Consider the following 17,129-nt stretch of genomic DNA (forward strand, 5'->3'; position numbering starts at 1 on the left):
TTAAAGCGCTATGACAGTAGTAAAACATCTCAAATGACGAGAGAGCCCGACATTCTAACTAACACTGACAAGGAAAACATCTAAAACAATGTGTCATGCGCCAACAATTATGCGTCATCTGTCATGCAGATTTTTTAAAACTATACATCACCCTTAATAAAATTCAGTTCGAATGATGTTAGATATTATAAAACAAACTGGCTTTGCTTTCAGATATTGTCTACAGAGATGACTTAAACCATTAAGAGTCTAATGAAGTGTTTTATAATAATAATACTAGTCAACAACATCAGACTGAAATGTGAAATTTAGCATTGTGGTAAGCTTGATTACCACTTTTTGAATACCATTTTTCTTTTCTATGACTATGCCAAGGTCCAAATACAGAGAAAATTATATACACTATATGGCCAAAAGTTTGTGGACACCATATGTGCTTGATGAACATTTGATTTCAAAACCTTAGGCATCAATTTCCCCCTTTGCTGTAATAACAGCTTCCACTCTTTTGGGAAGGCTTTCCACTATACTGTATGTAGTAACATGGCTGCAGGTATTTGCTCTCATTTAGACACAAAGCTATCAGTGAGGTCAGGAACTGATGTTTGTTGATGGGGCCTGACTTACAGTTGCTGTTCCAGTTCACCCCAAAAGTGATCAGTGGGGTTCAGGTCTGGGCTTTGTGCAGGCCAGTCAATTTCTTCCACGCCAGACACAGTAAACCATTTCTTTATGGACCTCACTTTGTTCACAGGGGCATTGTCATGCTGGAACAGAAAAGGGCTATCCCCAAACAGTTGCCACAAATTTGGAAGCACACAAAGCCCAAGCCATTACATAAAGAAACATTAAGATTTTTCTTTACTGGATTTAATGGAGTAACCAAATTCGTTAATTAGAAGGGGGTGTCCACAAACTTTTGGCCATATAGTGTAAGAGGAAGTAATTTTCATTTTGTAAAATATTTAATTCAATGATTGGATTTTTCAAAAATAGGCATTACAATATGGTTATTTAATATATAAACCAAATTTTATTGATATTTGTATTTTTTTGGAAAAATGTAACTATATTGTGATATCGTTATCGTAATATAAAATTTGTGAAATCGTGATATAAGATTTTGGTCATAGCGCCCATCCCTAGACTGTACGATACACATTGTAGCCGAGACTTTGGTTGCAATTGTCCCAATTGACAGCACTGATGTTTTTTTTATTTTATTTCTTTTTTTTTATCTCATCTGGTTGTTGAAGTTGCACTGCAGGATTGCACAATCGTTGGTTGAAGTTGCACAGTTTCTGACACTGCCTAAACTTTGTCGCCAGCTAAGATTCATCGCAAAGGCAATTAATCCGCTACAACATGAAATTTCGTTTATGATCCCAGAAATTTGTCTCCAGTGGAAAATTGTGACCAAAATAGTACAGTTTAAACCTGGCTTAGGCCAGTGATGTGCTGTATACCATTGAGTACACAGTTTGGTTTTGCCCAACTCTAAATCCTCGTGGTGGTGTAGTGACTCACCTTAATCCAGGAGGCAGAGGACGAATCTCAGTTGCTTCCGCATCTGAGACCGTTAATCCACGCACCTTATCACGTGGCTTGTTGAGCGCGTTACCGCGGAGAATAGCGTGAAGTCCCACACGCGCTAGGTCTCCACGGAAACGCGCTCAAGCCACTTGATAAGATGCGTGGATTGACGGTCTCACGCACAACTCTCCACGTGCCCCACCGAGAGCGAGAACCACATTATAGCGACCATGAGGAAGTTAACCCAACATGACTCTACCCACCCTAGCAACTAGGGATGTGCATGAATAGTCGAATACTGGAGTATTCGTTCTGCAATAATTATTCGAAAAGTAAAAATACTGTTCGAATTTCGCAAAGTTTTGCTTTGCCGGCCATATACAGGTGCATCTCAATAAATTAGAATGTCGTGGAAAAGTTCATTTATTTCAGTAATTCAACTCAAATTGTGAAACTCATGTATTAAATAAATTCAATGCACACAGACTGAAGTAGTTTAAGTCTTTGGTTCTTTTAATTGTGATGATTTTGGCTCACATTTAACAAAAACCCACCAATTCACTATCTCAAAAAATTAGAATACATCATAAGACCAATAAAAAAAACATTTTTTAGTGAATTGTTGGCCTTCTGGAAAGTATGTTCATTTACTGTATATGTACTCAATACTTGGTAGGGGCTCCTTTTGCTTTAATTACTGCCTCAATTCGGCGTGGCATGGAGGTGATCAGTTTGTGGCACTGCTGAGGTGGTATGGAAGCCCAGGTTTCTTTGACAGTGGCCTTCAGCTCATCTGCATTTTTTGGTCTCTTGTTTCTCATTTTCCTCTTGACAATACCCCATAGATTCTCTGTGGGGTTCAGGTCTGGTGAGTTTGCTGGCCAGTCAAGCACACCAACACCATGGTCATTTAACCAACTTTTGGTGCTTTTGGCAGTGTGGGCAGGTGAAAATCCTGCTGGAAAATGAAATCAGCATCTTTAAAAAGCTGGTCAGCAGAAGGAAGCATGAAGTGCTCCAAAATTTCTTGGTAAATGGGTGCAGTGACTTTGGTTTTCAAAAAACACAATGGACCAACACCAGCAGATGACATTGCACCCCAAATCATCACAAACTGTGGAAACGTAACACTGGACTTCAAGCAACTTGGGCTATGAGCTTCTCCACCCTTCCTCCAGACTCTAGGACCTTGGTTTCCAAATGAAATACAAAACTTGCTCTCATCTGAAAAGAGGACTTTGGAACACTGGGCAACAGTCCAGTTCTTCTTCTCCTTAGCCCAGGTAAGACGCCTCTGACGTTGTCTGTGGTTCAGGAGTGGCTTAACAAGAGGAATACGACAACTGTAGCCAAATTCCTTGACATGTCTGTGTGTGGTGGCTCTTGATGCCTTGACCCCAGCCTCAGTCCATTCCTTGTGAAGTTCACCCAAATTCTTGAATCGATTTTGCTTGACAATCCTCATAAGGCTGCGGTTCTCTCGGTTGGTTGTGCATCTTTTTCTTCCACACTTTTTCCTTCCACTCAACTTTCTGTTAACATGCTTGGATACAGCACTCTGTGAACAGCCAGCTTCTTTGGCAATGAATGTTTGTGGCTTACCCTCCTTGTGAAGGGTATCAATGATTGTCTTCTGGACAACTGTCAGATCAGCAGTGTTCCCCATGATTGTGTAGCCTAGTGAACCAAACTGAGAGACCATTTTGAAGGCTCAGGAAACCTTTGCAGGTGTTTTGAGTTGATTAGCTGATTGGCATGTCACCATATTCTAATTTTTTGTGATAGTGAATTGGTGGGTTTTTGTTAAATGTGAGCCAAAATCATCACAATTAAAAGAACCAAAGACTTAAACTACTTCAGTCTGTGTGCATTGAATTTATTTTATACACGAGTTTCACAATTTGAGTTGAATTACTGAAATAAATGAACTTTTCCATGACATTCTAATTTATTGAGATACACCTGTATACAGTGAGATGCATGTTAAATCCTGAACACACAAACTAAAAATGGCAGTTATAACAATGCACTGGGTGGCACTGTTGAGTGTGGACACAAGTTGATCACATTTGATGAGCAAACCGTTCTGTCAGTACGTTTAGATGGACACCAAAAAGCGTGTTATTGTGATGTGGCTTACTGGGTTCCTGTTTAAATGCGGTATACTTTTACTCCCATAAATGTGCAGCTCGACAGAAAGCAGCATTCCCATAACAACCTAATCCCCGTGATGCTTCTGTAAACAACAAACATGGCATCTGAGAAAGACTATGCTAGCTGAGGTAAGGGACATTCCATCATTTAAACTGGTGTTTACAAATGAGTATAGATTGCTATAGATTGAGATGCTTGTTTTTCTCAACAAAAACATGAGATACAATATAAACATAACTATTATTTGTCTAGTGTTTTTATTCGTCCTGTATGTTAATTGCGTCAGTCTACTTTATTAGCGGTTCTTTTTCTTCACTTTGCGTGAGCTTATGCTTTCTATAATTTTTTTTTTCACGCATTGCTTGTTTAAATGTTTTCACCAAAAAAACATAGGACGTAATATAAGCTTGTTTCAAATGGTGACGCAACCTTTATGACTAAAAAAAATATTTTTACGTCTCTTTCTCATTAATTACCTTCATTTAAATAATAGAATATTTGAGTATTCTTTTTTTTTATGAGCTTAAATATACTGAGATTGAGACTGCTATAGACATGCAAGTGAAACACAAGAATAAACTTGAATGGTTTTAAACACAAGCAGTTGAAGCACATTGTGATTACAGCTGAAAATCTTTTATGCTGTGTTATAAAATATGATGATTTTTTTGTCTTTCACTGGGCTAAATAATATTGTGCCCTTATACCATTGTGGGTGGGTGTCATATTTGTTTGTGTAGAAGTCTAAGCAGGTTGTTATTTGTTGACAGGACATAAACAGGATATCAAGAGTGCTTCGGGTTTGGCAAAGCACCCCTCCCCCCCCCACCAACACACGTGACACTGCCCCTTCTTTCATTACCCCTTCACATGCAAAACAAAGCTGATGCCACCTGCCATATGTCTGTTCCTCCCTGTCACACAATGATCCATGCCAGATTTGTTAATTTTATTTAATACCTTAAAATCGCTGAAGTACAAAATAGATGTTTCAGTTACATTTACTGGACGGACAGGTGGCTTCCCTTCAGAGCTGTGATAAATAATAAAAATACATGTATTTAAAACGATGCCCAAAGTAGCGTAATGATAGACATGTCATGTCCATTGCAATGAAAAAATAAAGAAAAAATCTTTATCAATAACTAAAGAACTGTTAAAAAAAAAATTAGGCTTCTCTCTAGTTGAATTTAAGCGTTTGCGTTGGTTCGAATGCCACTGGATACTGGAAACCTTTCTGGCAACTGTATAGCCTGCTAGATATAAATGCATTGTTGACAAATACATTATGATATACAGGATATCACCCAGCCCTATGAAGTATATAACCTTGGTCTTTGGGTAATGGCAAAAAATTTGTAACCAGGGCTCGACATTAAGCATTGTCATGCACTTGTCCTTCAGACAAGTAAATTGGTCATTCACTTGTCTGGGTAAAAAAAGTTACTTGTCTGGAGATAAATAAGGGCATTTAAGTAGTAGTTACATCAAAGTTTCTGTTGTATGTTTCTCTAAAATTACAACAGATACCCAACCTAATAGTACACCTATGCAATTTTAATTTAAGTTGTTGCATCACTTAATTTTTAAATACGGTTTAACAAACCTTCACCCACGATTAATTTTGTTCGCTGTGATGAATTCTGAACCTAGCTGAAGATTATTCGAGGTAGACCGATAGTGATTTTTGCCGATACCGATCTCGCTAAATTACAACGCCACCGAGATGGCCTATACTCGTACCCAGTATTTGGAAGCTCCGCTCTGTTTGAATCTCAGTCTGTCACACACAGCATTAAAGAGTATCGAAACAGCATTTTATGCAGATAATAATGAGACCAAACGCTGGCTTGAAACTCAAACTTGACTAGTTTAATGACTTGCCTTGATTGAGGCGAGGAAGAAAACACCATTCACAGTCCAGACGCACTCCAAACTTTCCAAACAGATTAAGGGTATGTAGATCGTGAAGTATGAGGGAATTATAATACAAAAATACAAAATAAATATATACAAAAGCAGTGTCGTCGTGAAATAAAGCAAAGCTGTGCCTGATGTTCCGCTTGAGCAAAACCTGCCTGTCAGGGCATCTAAAAAAGAAACACCCCGGCATTATATCTTTAATGCATCCTTTATTAAAGTTCAAATAATAAGGAAGTGGGCTGTGTAAATAAGCACAAACTCTGAAACTGGCATTTCTCTGTGTTGTCAGAGCCGCTTATACGAGTTGCGTGAAAAACAGTGTGATAGTTTCAAACTTCTCCCAGTTGATACACTGTCTCTCAATGAGACGCTAATCCCTCGCACACGCTTGCTGCAGCTAGATTATAACATGATGGCATAGTGAATCATAATATGTCACGGTGTGTATCTTATCATGAAGAAAATCGGCGATTCGAGCTCTATTAAGAAGAGAGAGTTTGTTTTTGTGAGTTAAAGTTAAATCGAAATCAAGCAAATAAAAAGGTGAGAGGGTGTAGTCTTAGCCCATTATACAATGCAATATATTTTATTTTTGGTTTCTTTTCCAATATAAATATCTAAAACTCATTACGTACATTTACTTTAGGAGTTATACTGCAGAAGAACAATTTTAATTGGAGAATGTTGAATATAATATTAAATATTTAAATATTTTAAAATATCTAAAAATCCTTAAAACAAGATACATTTGCCTGAAGCAACATATAAGATATTTAGGCTTCCTTTCAGAGAATACATCTTGAATATAAGTATACTTTGTCTTTACTTCACTGGCTAAAGTATGAAAAAGTGAAAAAATACACTAATATTTAAGATACATTCTCTTAAAGCAAGTCTAAATATCTTATATCTTGCTTCTCAAGTAAATGTATCTTTTTTTTTTTTTTTTTTTTTTTTTTTTTTTTAAGTATTTTTAGATTATTTTAAATGGGAAAACAAGACAAAAACACTTGATAACAATAGGATTTTTTGCAGTAAACTTTTTAACGAATTGAACAATTAAAATCCAAGTGTTTTTTCCCCTTGTAATTTAGTGATTGTCATTTTGAGGTATATTTAAAAGATGATTTTGTCCTCTTTATTGTTAGTAAGCACGGTTAATACAACCTTTTAAGTCGAGGCACAAGCTGATTAATCGTTGCAGTAATCACCCGATTAGTCGAATAATCAATCGTCTAATAATCGTTAGATTAGTCGATTATCAAAATAATTATCTGCAGCCCTAACGGCTTCTAGACAACAATTTTCAGAATAAAAGTCCCACATTGAATGAACTAATGATGAAATAAATCGAACATGAACTACAGTGTAAAAATGTATTTCTTAACACAGACTATTTTAGGATATCCCATAATATGGTGAAATTAACTTTTATATTCATATGCTTTTTAAAAATAAAATAAAAAATATTTCAGTATGAATTTTAATGTCTGCTACATAGCTAATGATAAAACTGTATATATTATACACAGTCTAAATTCAATTTGGAACAAAAGACAAGTATTTTTGTGATCACCGGGATAGATGGTAATTTTTTATTATTTGGGCAGTGGGGGGTTTGATGTTCCATGCACTCAGAAGACATCATCATAGGAATATCGTTTCACATACACTATATTGCCAAAAGTATTCGCTCATCTGCCTTTAGATGCATATGAACTTAAGTGACATCCCATTCTTAATCCATAGGGTTTAATATGACGTCGGCTCACCCTTTGCAGCTATAACAGCTTCAACTCTTCTGGGAAGGCTTTCCACAAGGTTTAGGAGTGTGTTTATGGGAACTTTTGACCATTCTTCCAGAAGTGCATTTGTGAGGTCAGACACTGATGTTGGACGAGAAGGCCTGGCTCGCAGTCTTCGCTCTAATTCGTCCCAAAGGTGCTCTATCGGGTTGAAGTCAGGACTTTGTGCAGGCCAGTCAAGTTCTTCCACACCAAACTGGCTCATCCATGTCTTTATGGACCTTGCTTTGTGCACTGGTGCGCAGTCATGTTGGAACAGGAAGGGGCCATCCCCAAACTGTTCCCACAAAGTTGGGAGCATGGAATTGTCCAAAATCTCTTGGTATGCTGAAGCATTGACTTCCTTTCACTGGAACTAAGGGGCCAAGCCCAGCTCCTGAAAAACAACCCCACATCATAATCCCCCCTCCACCAAACTCACAGTTGCCACAGTGCAGTCAGACAAGTACCGTTCTCCCGGCAACCGCCAAACCCAGACTCGTCCATCAGATTGCCAGATGGAGAAGCGTGATTCGTCACTCCAGAGAACGCATCTCCACTGCTCTAGAGTCCAGTGGCGGCGTGCTTTACACCACTGCATCCGACGCTTTGCATTGCACTTGGTGATGTATGGATTGGATGCAGCTGCTCGGCCTTGGAAACCCATTCCATGAAGCTCTCTACGCACTGTTCTTGAGCTAATCTGAAGGCCAGATGAACTTTGGAGGTCTGTAGCGATTGACTCTGCAGAAAGTTGGCGATCTCTGCGCACTATGCGCCTCAGCATCCGCTGACCCCGCTCTGTCATTTTACGTGGCCTACCACTTCGTGGCTGAGTTGCTGTCATTCCCAATCGCTTCCACTTTGTTATAATACCACTGACAGTTGACTGTGGAATATTTAGTAGCGAGGAAATTTCACGACTGGACTTGTTGCACAGGTGGCATCCTATCACAGTACCACGCTGGAATTCACTGAGCTCCTGAGAGCGGCCCATTCTTTCACAAATGTTTGTAGAAGCAGTCTGCATGCCTAGGTGCTTCATTTTATACACCTGTGGCCATGGAAGTGATTGGAACACCTGAATTCAATTATTTGGATGGGTGAGCGAATACTTTTGGCAATATAGTGTATCAAATATCGCATTATCCAACAACTTATCACATATACCATTTCACACTGATCAAAATCCAGTAATAGCAACAAACAGATTTACCAAAAAGGGGGCCTTGTTTGTAATGTTATTGGTTACAACGTCATTTTCAATCTACTTTTAATGTTGTACATGTTGACTCTCCATCCCGGTGCAGTAACAGTGCGCAACACTCTGTTGGGGAGTGTTAGATGGCGGACACGCAGAACCCTTTTTCTTTTTTTTTTTTTTTCCACTGGGGAGGAAGGTTTGAGGGCTGAATGATATTGCATGTTTTCATAATAAAATGAAAGGACAAACTGATTCCTCTCGAATATCACCCATTTAAAATGGCATACTGTTATATGGCCCAAACTAAATGTTAAAAATCCAATGTAAACTAGCATTCATTAGACATTCAGTAGGAACTGTGCTTTGACAGTTTATTATTTAACCCTCAGTACAGACAGCAAGACAAGACCTCAAAGTAATGAGAGTTTACCACCGGTAGGGGGAGGCATAACTCCATCTTTAATCTTTCAACGGCACCTTTTCATTTCCTGCTTTCTGCATTGTGAATTTTTGGCAGATCTTTAAACATAGATTTCTGTTAAATGCAGTGCTTAATTGTCTATATATTTATAGAATACATTTTTGTTTTTGAAAGAAATTGATGATTCTGATATAAGAATGCATTACATTGATTAAAAAACAACAACAACAACAACAACAACAAAAAAACATTTATAATATTGCAAAGTATTATAACTGATTGAAATATGTTTTATTTGTATTTAGGTTTAAGTTAAATTTTACCCATGATGGCAAAGCCCTTTTTTCAGCAGTCATCACTCTACTAAGAAAACACAGTATCACTGTCACCCAAACCTAAGAAATCATTCTGATGTGCTAATTTAGTTCTCAAACTTAACATTGTTAGAACAGTCGAAAGCTGTTGTGCTACTTAATAAAGTGTGGAAATTGCAACACAATGTCTTTTTCCAGTTGCTGAGGTATTAAAAACACTTGCACTTCTTACATGTCTTACAAGTAAAATAGTACTTTTATTTTTCATGAATCTTTGATTATAAACACATTCTTTTATTACTTGTAATCATTGTTTTATTGAAAACCGTTTTCTTGCAACAAAGTAACTTGGTCTCTAATCCTCTCTTGTAGATGCTTTACTACTGTCCCAAAGCTAGACGGGAGGTGGAGCTGCACTGGCGAGCATCCTCTTGTACCCATATTGTCAGAATTGTTGACGTCTATGAGAACCTCTACCTAAACAGGAAGTGCCTTTTTATTGTAATGGAGTGGTGAGTTATCATCTGCTGTTTGAGTCTAGAAATCGAAATTTTTGTGATCATTTCTATATTTCACATCCTTTTTGAAGTCCACTGAACGATGGCAAAAGTTTTTTTTTTTTTTTTTTTTTTTGTTTTTTTTGTACAAGAGAATAAGCACAAGTGAATACATCTCCATTACTTTTACGTAACCAATATGATTTATTTATGGATGTTATCTTACAAATTATGAATTTGCACAAAGCAAACAATGAATGGTGAGACTTTAGCTTTAAATTAGTTGCCTATATGATCTGTCATGTATTAGAAATTAATATTATTGAAATATAGCACTGAAATTTAATTTATTTCACAATAATTTACCATCTTTCATGTTAACACGCCCCTTCCAACATTGCTACTTTCGTATCATCCAGAATTTCCCACTGGTAAATACGGATTTGCCTGGTTAGTTTTGTGCAAGTAACTGGTTATGTGTAAGTAACTTGTAAATTCCGATATTTTCGACTCCGCAAGTTGAAAATAGGCTGCATACATTTTTAATATGTCTCTGTTTCCTGTGTCATTCCAACCTCGCATTTAAATATTTTGCTGTCTTTTAACTATCCATTACTACTTCATAAATATACCATTAGTTTCAACTCCTCAATGTGTAACTGTTCTGCCAAAAACAGCCCTCTACATTGTGAGTAAATCACTTGCATATGCAACCAAATTTTGCGCTATGCAACTAAAATATGTCTGTTACTAGCCACTGGCTAATAATTGTTGAGATTTCACTCATCAGTGATTGAGTTGTGTAGTGGTGAAGAACTTAAGCACAGCGATCCTTTTACTGAACAAGAAGCTGCCAGTTAAATAGCTGGATTCAGCCTCGTCTTTATTGCCTGTTGTGACTCGTGAGCACGCACTGAATGAAATAAACCCTATTTGGCTGCAGTGGGTCTTGAGTTGTCTTGGACTGCGGTGTCACCATCACTTTAGTTGAGCCGTGATATGCCATAATTACATTTACATTACATTTAACAGCGTCAACTTTTCCACAGACTGTTTTCACAACATTCTCCATTTTAAAGCATGGCTACACATCAGTAACCTAACGTGCCAGTTAGACATCTGTTAGAAAGTAAAAGTGTTGCAAAACTAGAGAGCTTGAAGATTTGAGTTTGAGAACTTGTACAATAAAATATTTGTGCATGTAAGTCAATACACCTTATGCAAGAAAAAGCATCCTTTTGCTTCGTTCCTTGTATCTGTGTGTCCAAAAACAAGATCCACACACTCCATTTTCATTTCATGTCTCTTTTAATATCCTTTGTGTTACTGTCAGTTGGGAATCAAAAAGTAAAAAATAATGTTATTTGTAATCATACTGCACATTGCATGGATGCACTGTGCAACTTCTCTCTCATAAATGTGTGCTGCGCTCATTCAACTGTATAGATTTGTGTGCAGAGCTGCCGGTACCATTTTAGCGCTTGTTATACATATCAATGTAAATCGTGCAAGTGCATATAAACAAATATGTAACAAAATGTAGTAATGTTGTAAGTGTAATAAATGTGTAAATATATATTTAAAGGGACAATCATATATTATGAAATAATTTTGCTTAACTTGAAGAAACTCTGTAAATATATATATATAAAAAAATGGACAAATAGGCATGCAGGGGTTTGGTAAAAATCTGTGCAAAGTCTTGCCCTCATAAACCTGTTTTTTTTTTTTTTTTTTTTTTTAATTAATTATTAAATTATTGTTATATGTGGAATTCAGTTTTTATAATAAGGTTCCAACCTTGTGAATTATTTTTTTAAAATGTGTATGACATTTCAAACAGTGACAACAGCTTGTATCATTATTATAAATGCAATTTCATGACATCATATAAATTAATAGAAAATTACTTTTGTACTTGCACTAAAATGTGATTAAAATGATGAAAAGCGAAACATGAAATTGGTTGTACTATATTGCGTGAAGTCAAATATGAACACTCTCTCTCTCTCTCTCTCTCTCTCTCTCTCTCTCTATATATATATATATATATATATATATATATATATATATATATATATATATATATATATATATATATACATACATCATATATATATATACATATATATATATATACATATATATATATATATACATACATACATACATACAGCTCTGGAAAAAATCAAAAGACCGCCATGACAGGGTCTTGATCCAGTGATAATTGAAAAGCTGTGATTGAAAATCAGGGTTATTCTGTCAAATATTGATTTTTGAACTCTTCCCAATTTAAAACATTAGTATTATGTTGTGAAAAATTAATATATATGTGTGTGTGTGTGTATATATATATATACAGGTGCATCTCAATAAATTAGAATGTCGTGGAAAAGTTCATTTATTTCAGTAATTCAACTCAAATTGTGAAACTCGTGTATTAAATAAATTCAGTGCGCACAGACTGAAGTAGTTTAAGTCTTTGGTTCTTTTAATTGTGATGATTTTGGCTCACATTTAACAAAAACCCACCAATTCACTATCTCAAAAAATTAGAATACATCATAAGACCAATAAAAAAAAGTGAATTTTTAGTGAATTGTTGGCCTTCTGGAAAGTATGTTCATTTACTGTATATGTACTCAATACTTGGTAGGGGCTCCTTTTGCTTTAATTACTGCCTCAATTCGGCGTGGCATGGAGGTGATCAGTTTGTGGCACTGCTGAGGTGGTATGGAAGCCCAGGTTTCTTTGACAGTGGCCTTCAGCTCATCTGCATTTTTTGGTCTCTTGTTTCTCATTTTCCTCTTGACAATACCCCATAGATTCTCTATGGGGTTCAGGTCTGGTGAGTTTGCTGGCCAGTCAAGCACACCAACACCATGGTCATTTAACCAACTTTTGGTGCTTTTGGCAGTGTGGGCAGGTGCCAAATCCTGCTGGAAAATGAAATCAGCATCTTTAAAAAGCTTGTCAGCAGAAGGAAGCATGAAGTGCTCCAAAATTTCTTGTTAAACGGGTGCAGTGACTTTGGTTTTCAAAAAACACAATGGACCAACACTAGCAGATGACATTGCACCCCAAATCATCACAGACTGTGGAAACTTAACACTGGACTTCAAGCAACTTGGGCTATGAGCTTCTCCACCCTTCCTCCAGACTCTAGGACCTTGGTTTCCAAATGAAATACAAAACTTGCTCTCATCTGAAAAGAGGACTTTGGAACACTGGGCAACAGTCCAGTTCTTCTCTCCTTAGCCCAGGTAAGACACCTCTGACGTTGTCTGTGGTTCAGGAGTGGCTTAACAAGAGGAATACGACAACTGTAGCCAAATTCCTTGACATGTCTGTGTGTGGTGGCTCTTGATGCCTTGACCCCAGCCTCAGTCCATTCCTTGTGAAGTTCACCCAAATTCTTGAATCGATTTTGCTTGACAATTGTAAGGCTGCGGTTCTCTCGGTTGGTTGTGCATCTTTTTCTTCCACACTTTTTCCTTCCACTCAACTTTCTGTTAACATGCTTGGATACAGCACTCTGTGAACAGCCAGCTTCTTTGGCAGTGAATGTTTGTGGCTTACCCTCCTTGTGAAGGGTGTCAATGATTGTCTTCTGGACAACTGTCAGATCAGCAGTCTTCCCCATGATTGTGTAGCCTAGTGAACCAAACTGAGAGACCATTTTGAAGGCTCAGGAAACCTTTGCAGGTGTTTTGAGTTGATTAGCTGATTGGCATGTCACCATATTCTAATTTTTTGAGATAGTGAATTGGTGGGTTTTTGTTAAATGTGAGCCAAAATCATTACAATTAAAAGAACCAAAGACTTAAACTACTTCAGTCTGTGCGCACTGAATTTATTTAATACACGAGTTTCACAATTTGAGTTGAATTACTGAAATAAATGAACTTTTCCACGACATTCTAATTTATTGAGATGCACCTGTGTGTGTGTGTGTGTGTGTGTGTGTGTGTGTGTGTATATATACACACACACACACACACACACACACACACACACACACACACACACACAGTTGTGCTCAAAAGTCTGCATACCCTTGGAGAATTGGTAATATATGTACCATTTTTAAGAAAACATGAGTGAGCAGGCAAAACACATTTCTTTTATTTCTTATGGGATTCATATTCAACTGTAGGTTATAACAGAATGGCACAATCATAAAACAAAACATGGCAAAAAATAAATAAATGAAATGACCCCTGTTCAAAAGTCTTCATACCCTTAGTTCTTAATACTGTGTATTGCCACCTTTAGCATCAATGACAGTGTGCAGTCTTTTGTAATAGTTGTCTATGAGGCCCTAAAATTCTTGCAGGTGGTATAGCTGCCCATTCGTCTTGGCAAAATGCCTCCAGGTCATGCAAAGTCTTTGGTCGTCTTGCATGAACCGCACGTTTGAGATCTCCCCAGAGTGGCTCGATGATATTAAGGTCAGGAGACTGTGATGGCCACTCCAGAACCTTCACCTTTTTCTGCTGTAACCACTGGAGGGTCAACTTGGCCTTGTGCTTAGGGTCATTGTCGTGCTGGAAAGTCCAAGAGTGTCCCTTGCGCAGCATTCGTGCAGAAGGATGCAAACTGTCTGCCAGTATTTTCTGATAACATGCTGCATTCATCATGCCATCAATTTTCACAAGATTCCCCGTACCTTTAGAGCTCACATACCCCCAAAACATCAGTGAGCCACCACCATGCTTCACAGTGGGGATGGTATTCTTTTCACTATAGGCTTTGTCGACCCCTCTCCAAACATACCGCTTATAGTTGTGACCATAAAGCTCTATTTTGGTCTCGTCACTCCAAATTACAGTGTGCCAGAAGCTGTGAGGCGTGTCAAGGTGTTGTCAGGCATATTCTAACCGGCCTTTTTTATTGGCATCGGAGCAGTAAGGGCTTCTTTCTAGCAACTTGACCATGCAGCTCATTTTTGTTCAAGTATTGTCGTGTTGTGCTCCTTGAAACAACCACACCGTCTTTTTCAGAGCAGCCTGTATTTCTCCTGTGGTAACCTGTGGGTTTTTCTTTGTATCCCGAACAATTCTTCTGGCAGTTGTGGCTGAAATCTTTCTTGGTCTACCTGACCTTGGCTTGGTATCAAGAGATCCCCGAATTTTCCACTTCTTAATAAGTGATTGAACAGTACTGACTGGCATTTTCAAGGCTTTTGGTATCTTTTTATATCCTTTTCCATCTTTATAAAGTTCCATTACCTTGTTACGCAGGTCTTTTGACAGTTCTTTTCTGCTCCCCATGGCTCAGTATCTAGCCTGCTCAGTGCATCCATGTTAGAGCTAACAAACTCGTTGACTATTTATACACAGACACTGATTGCAAATTAAAAAAACCACAGGTGAGGGAAATTAACCTTTAATTGCCATTTTAAACCTGTGTATGTCACCTTGTGTGTCTGTAACAAGGCCAAACGTTCAAGGGTATGTAAACTTTTGATCAGGGCCATTTGGGTGATTTCTGTTATCATAATGATTTAAAAAGGAGCCAAACAACTATGTGATGATAAATGGCTTCATGTGATCACTATCCTTAAATAAAAGACATTTTTTTTGCATGATCAGTCACATTTTCAAAATCAATGCCAAAATTTCACAATTTCTGCCAGGGTATGCAAACTTTTGAGCACAACTGTATGTGTGTGTGTGTGTGTGTGTGTGTGTGTGTGTGTGTGTGTGTGTGTGTGTGTGTGTGTGTGTGTGTGTGTATATATATACATACACACACACACATCACGATTGCGAGTTTTATACAGCAGTTCAAAGAACAAGTAAATTAAAAAATGAGGAAAAACTAAGGACGGTCACAAAACTCATTTGTGCAAGGAACTACATTCTTATGCCATGGATCAGGATCTGCTGTTGCTACTACAAAAGATGCGCACAAGACTCTACAAAAACTAATTTGAAAACGCCACTTTAGAACTAGTAACGACGGCTTGGGCTTTTTCTATCAAGTCATTGGAGAAACAAGGATGTGTGTGTTTGAAATTGAGAGAGAGTGATTGAGCTTGTGCGACTGACTACCTGCGTCTGTCGTGAGGCTAAAGGCTAAAACCTTTAATGTCACAGAAAAATGAAAGGACCCACATGCTGTAGCTCTCTTACACATCTGCGCTGCTCTTACACTTACACTTAGAATGGCACAAACACAAGCAAAGTGATAAAAACAGTGAAGCGTCTGAGTGCTGATGTTCCGAGACATCAGTACTCATGGAACGTATGTCGTCCAATCAGATTCGAGGACCGGATCTAACTGTTGTATGAATGTATACAGTGTATATATGTGTGTGTGTGTGTATGTGAAGATGCCCCCTTCTTGGTTTGCTTAATTTTTTTTTTTTTTTCAGTTTTCTATTAATTTACGCTTACATGTTGTCAAAAGTCTGAGGAGTAAAAACAAACATTTACTAGCCAGTAGCGATTCTTTCTCCAACTTGTCCGTAGTGGGTTGAGAAATGTTAGCTAGTTTATTAAAGGATGTTTGACTGGAGTGGGTAAATATTTCATGTCTTTGGAAGTGGAATTGCGTAATAGGTAGTGTTGGCTTACTTGTCAGAGAGAGTGTGTTCAAACCATTTTAACGGGAACAGGATATCTGGTAGATATTGCTCTATTTCAGTGTTTACATTCGTTTACAATCAGAGTAAAAGTTTCATGTGCCGTATAATGACTAGACATATAATAATTTGTCTGACTGTGCATTGTGATTGTTTGTCTTGAATTGAATAACAGTCATGAGATTCTTGATTCATACTCATTTACCACAGCCCCTTAACTCATTTGTAATATTTTTGTGAGGTTTCAATGCCTCATCTGTGTAAATGGATTACCAGCAGATGTTTGGACATTATTTACGGTAATCACTCAAGCACCCATGCACCGCTTTTACGTTTGAGGTAATTGAAAAGTCCCTTGTCCGCATCAAATGCATGATGACGTGCCTCCTGAGGTGGTGACCTCTCCTCCATATAGATTTAATGTAGTTGCATAAACACTGTCGTTTCCCCACACTTCACTGCAACTATATGTTAGCTATTACTTTCCTACTCTACTTACCACTGGTGTGCTTCTCAGCAATCCAGTGCAACCCAGATGGCTTTAGGGGACGGTCCCTGCAGTAATCAAAATGCAAGTTGCATGGATGCAAGTTCTCACATAATGACACAAAATAATAATGTTAAAACTGAAACCTACTGATTTGATTATATAGAACGGTTATGATATGATATATAGTACTGCTATGCATGTGCTGTGTTTTAGTTAGGGC

The 17,129-nt window shown here is 37.6% G+C and overlaps 1 protein-coding gene across 6 annotated transcripts in view; it reads left to right on the top strand.

Annotated features, from left to right (window-relative positions):
- LOC127428287 (MAP kinase-activated protein kinase 2-like) overlaps positions 1 to 17,129 on the top strand; it is an 83,454-nt gene that overhangs the window by 48,892 nt on the left and 17,433 nt on the right. For 5 of the 6 annotated variants that reach the window (XM_051676554.1, XM_051676552.1, XM_051676549.1 and 2 more), the window contains one exon: positions 9,706 to 9,845. In XM_051676554.1, coding sequence (XP_051532514.1) covers positions 9,706 to 9,845 — 140 coding nt within the window. Of the gene's footprint in view, positions 1 to 9,447; positions 9,540 to 9,705; positions 9,846 to 17,129 lie in introns of those variants that run through there. The other variant, XM_051676553.1, reaches the window with a different exon arrangement.

The sequence above is a fragment of the Myxocyprinus asiaticus genome, chromosome 37 (genome assembly GCF_019703515.2).
Source record: "Myxocyprinus asiaticus isolate MX2 ecotype Aquarium Trade chromosome 37, UBuf_Myxa_2, whole genome shotgun sequence".
NCBI classification, from domain to species: Eukaryota; Metazoa; Chordata; class Actinopteri; order Cypriniformes; family Catostomidae; genus Myxocyprinus; species Myxocyprinus asiaticus.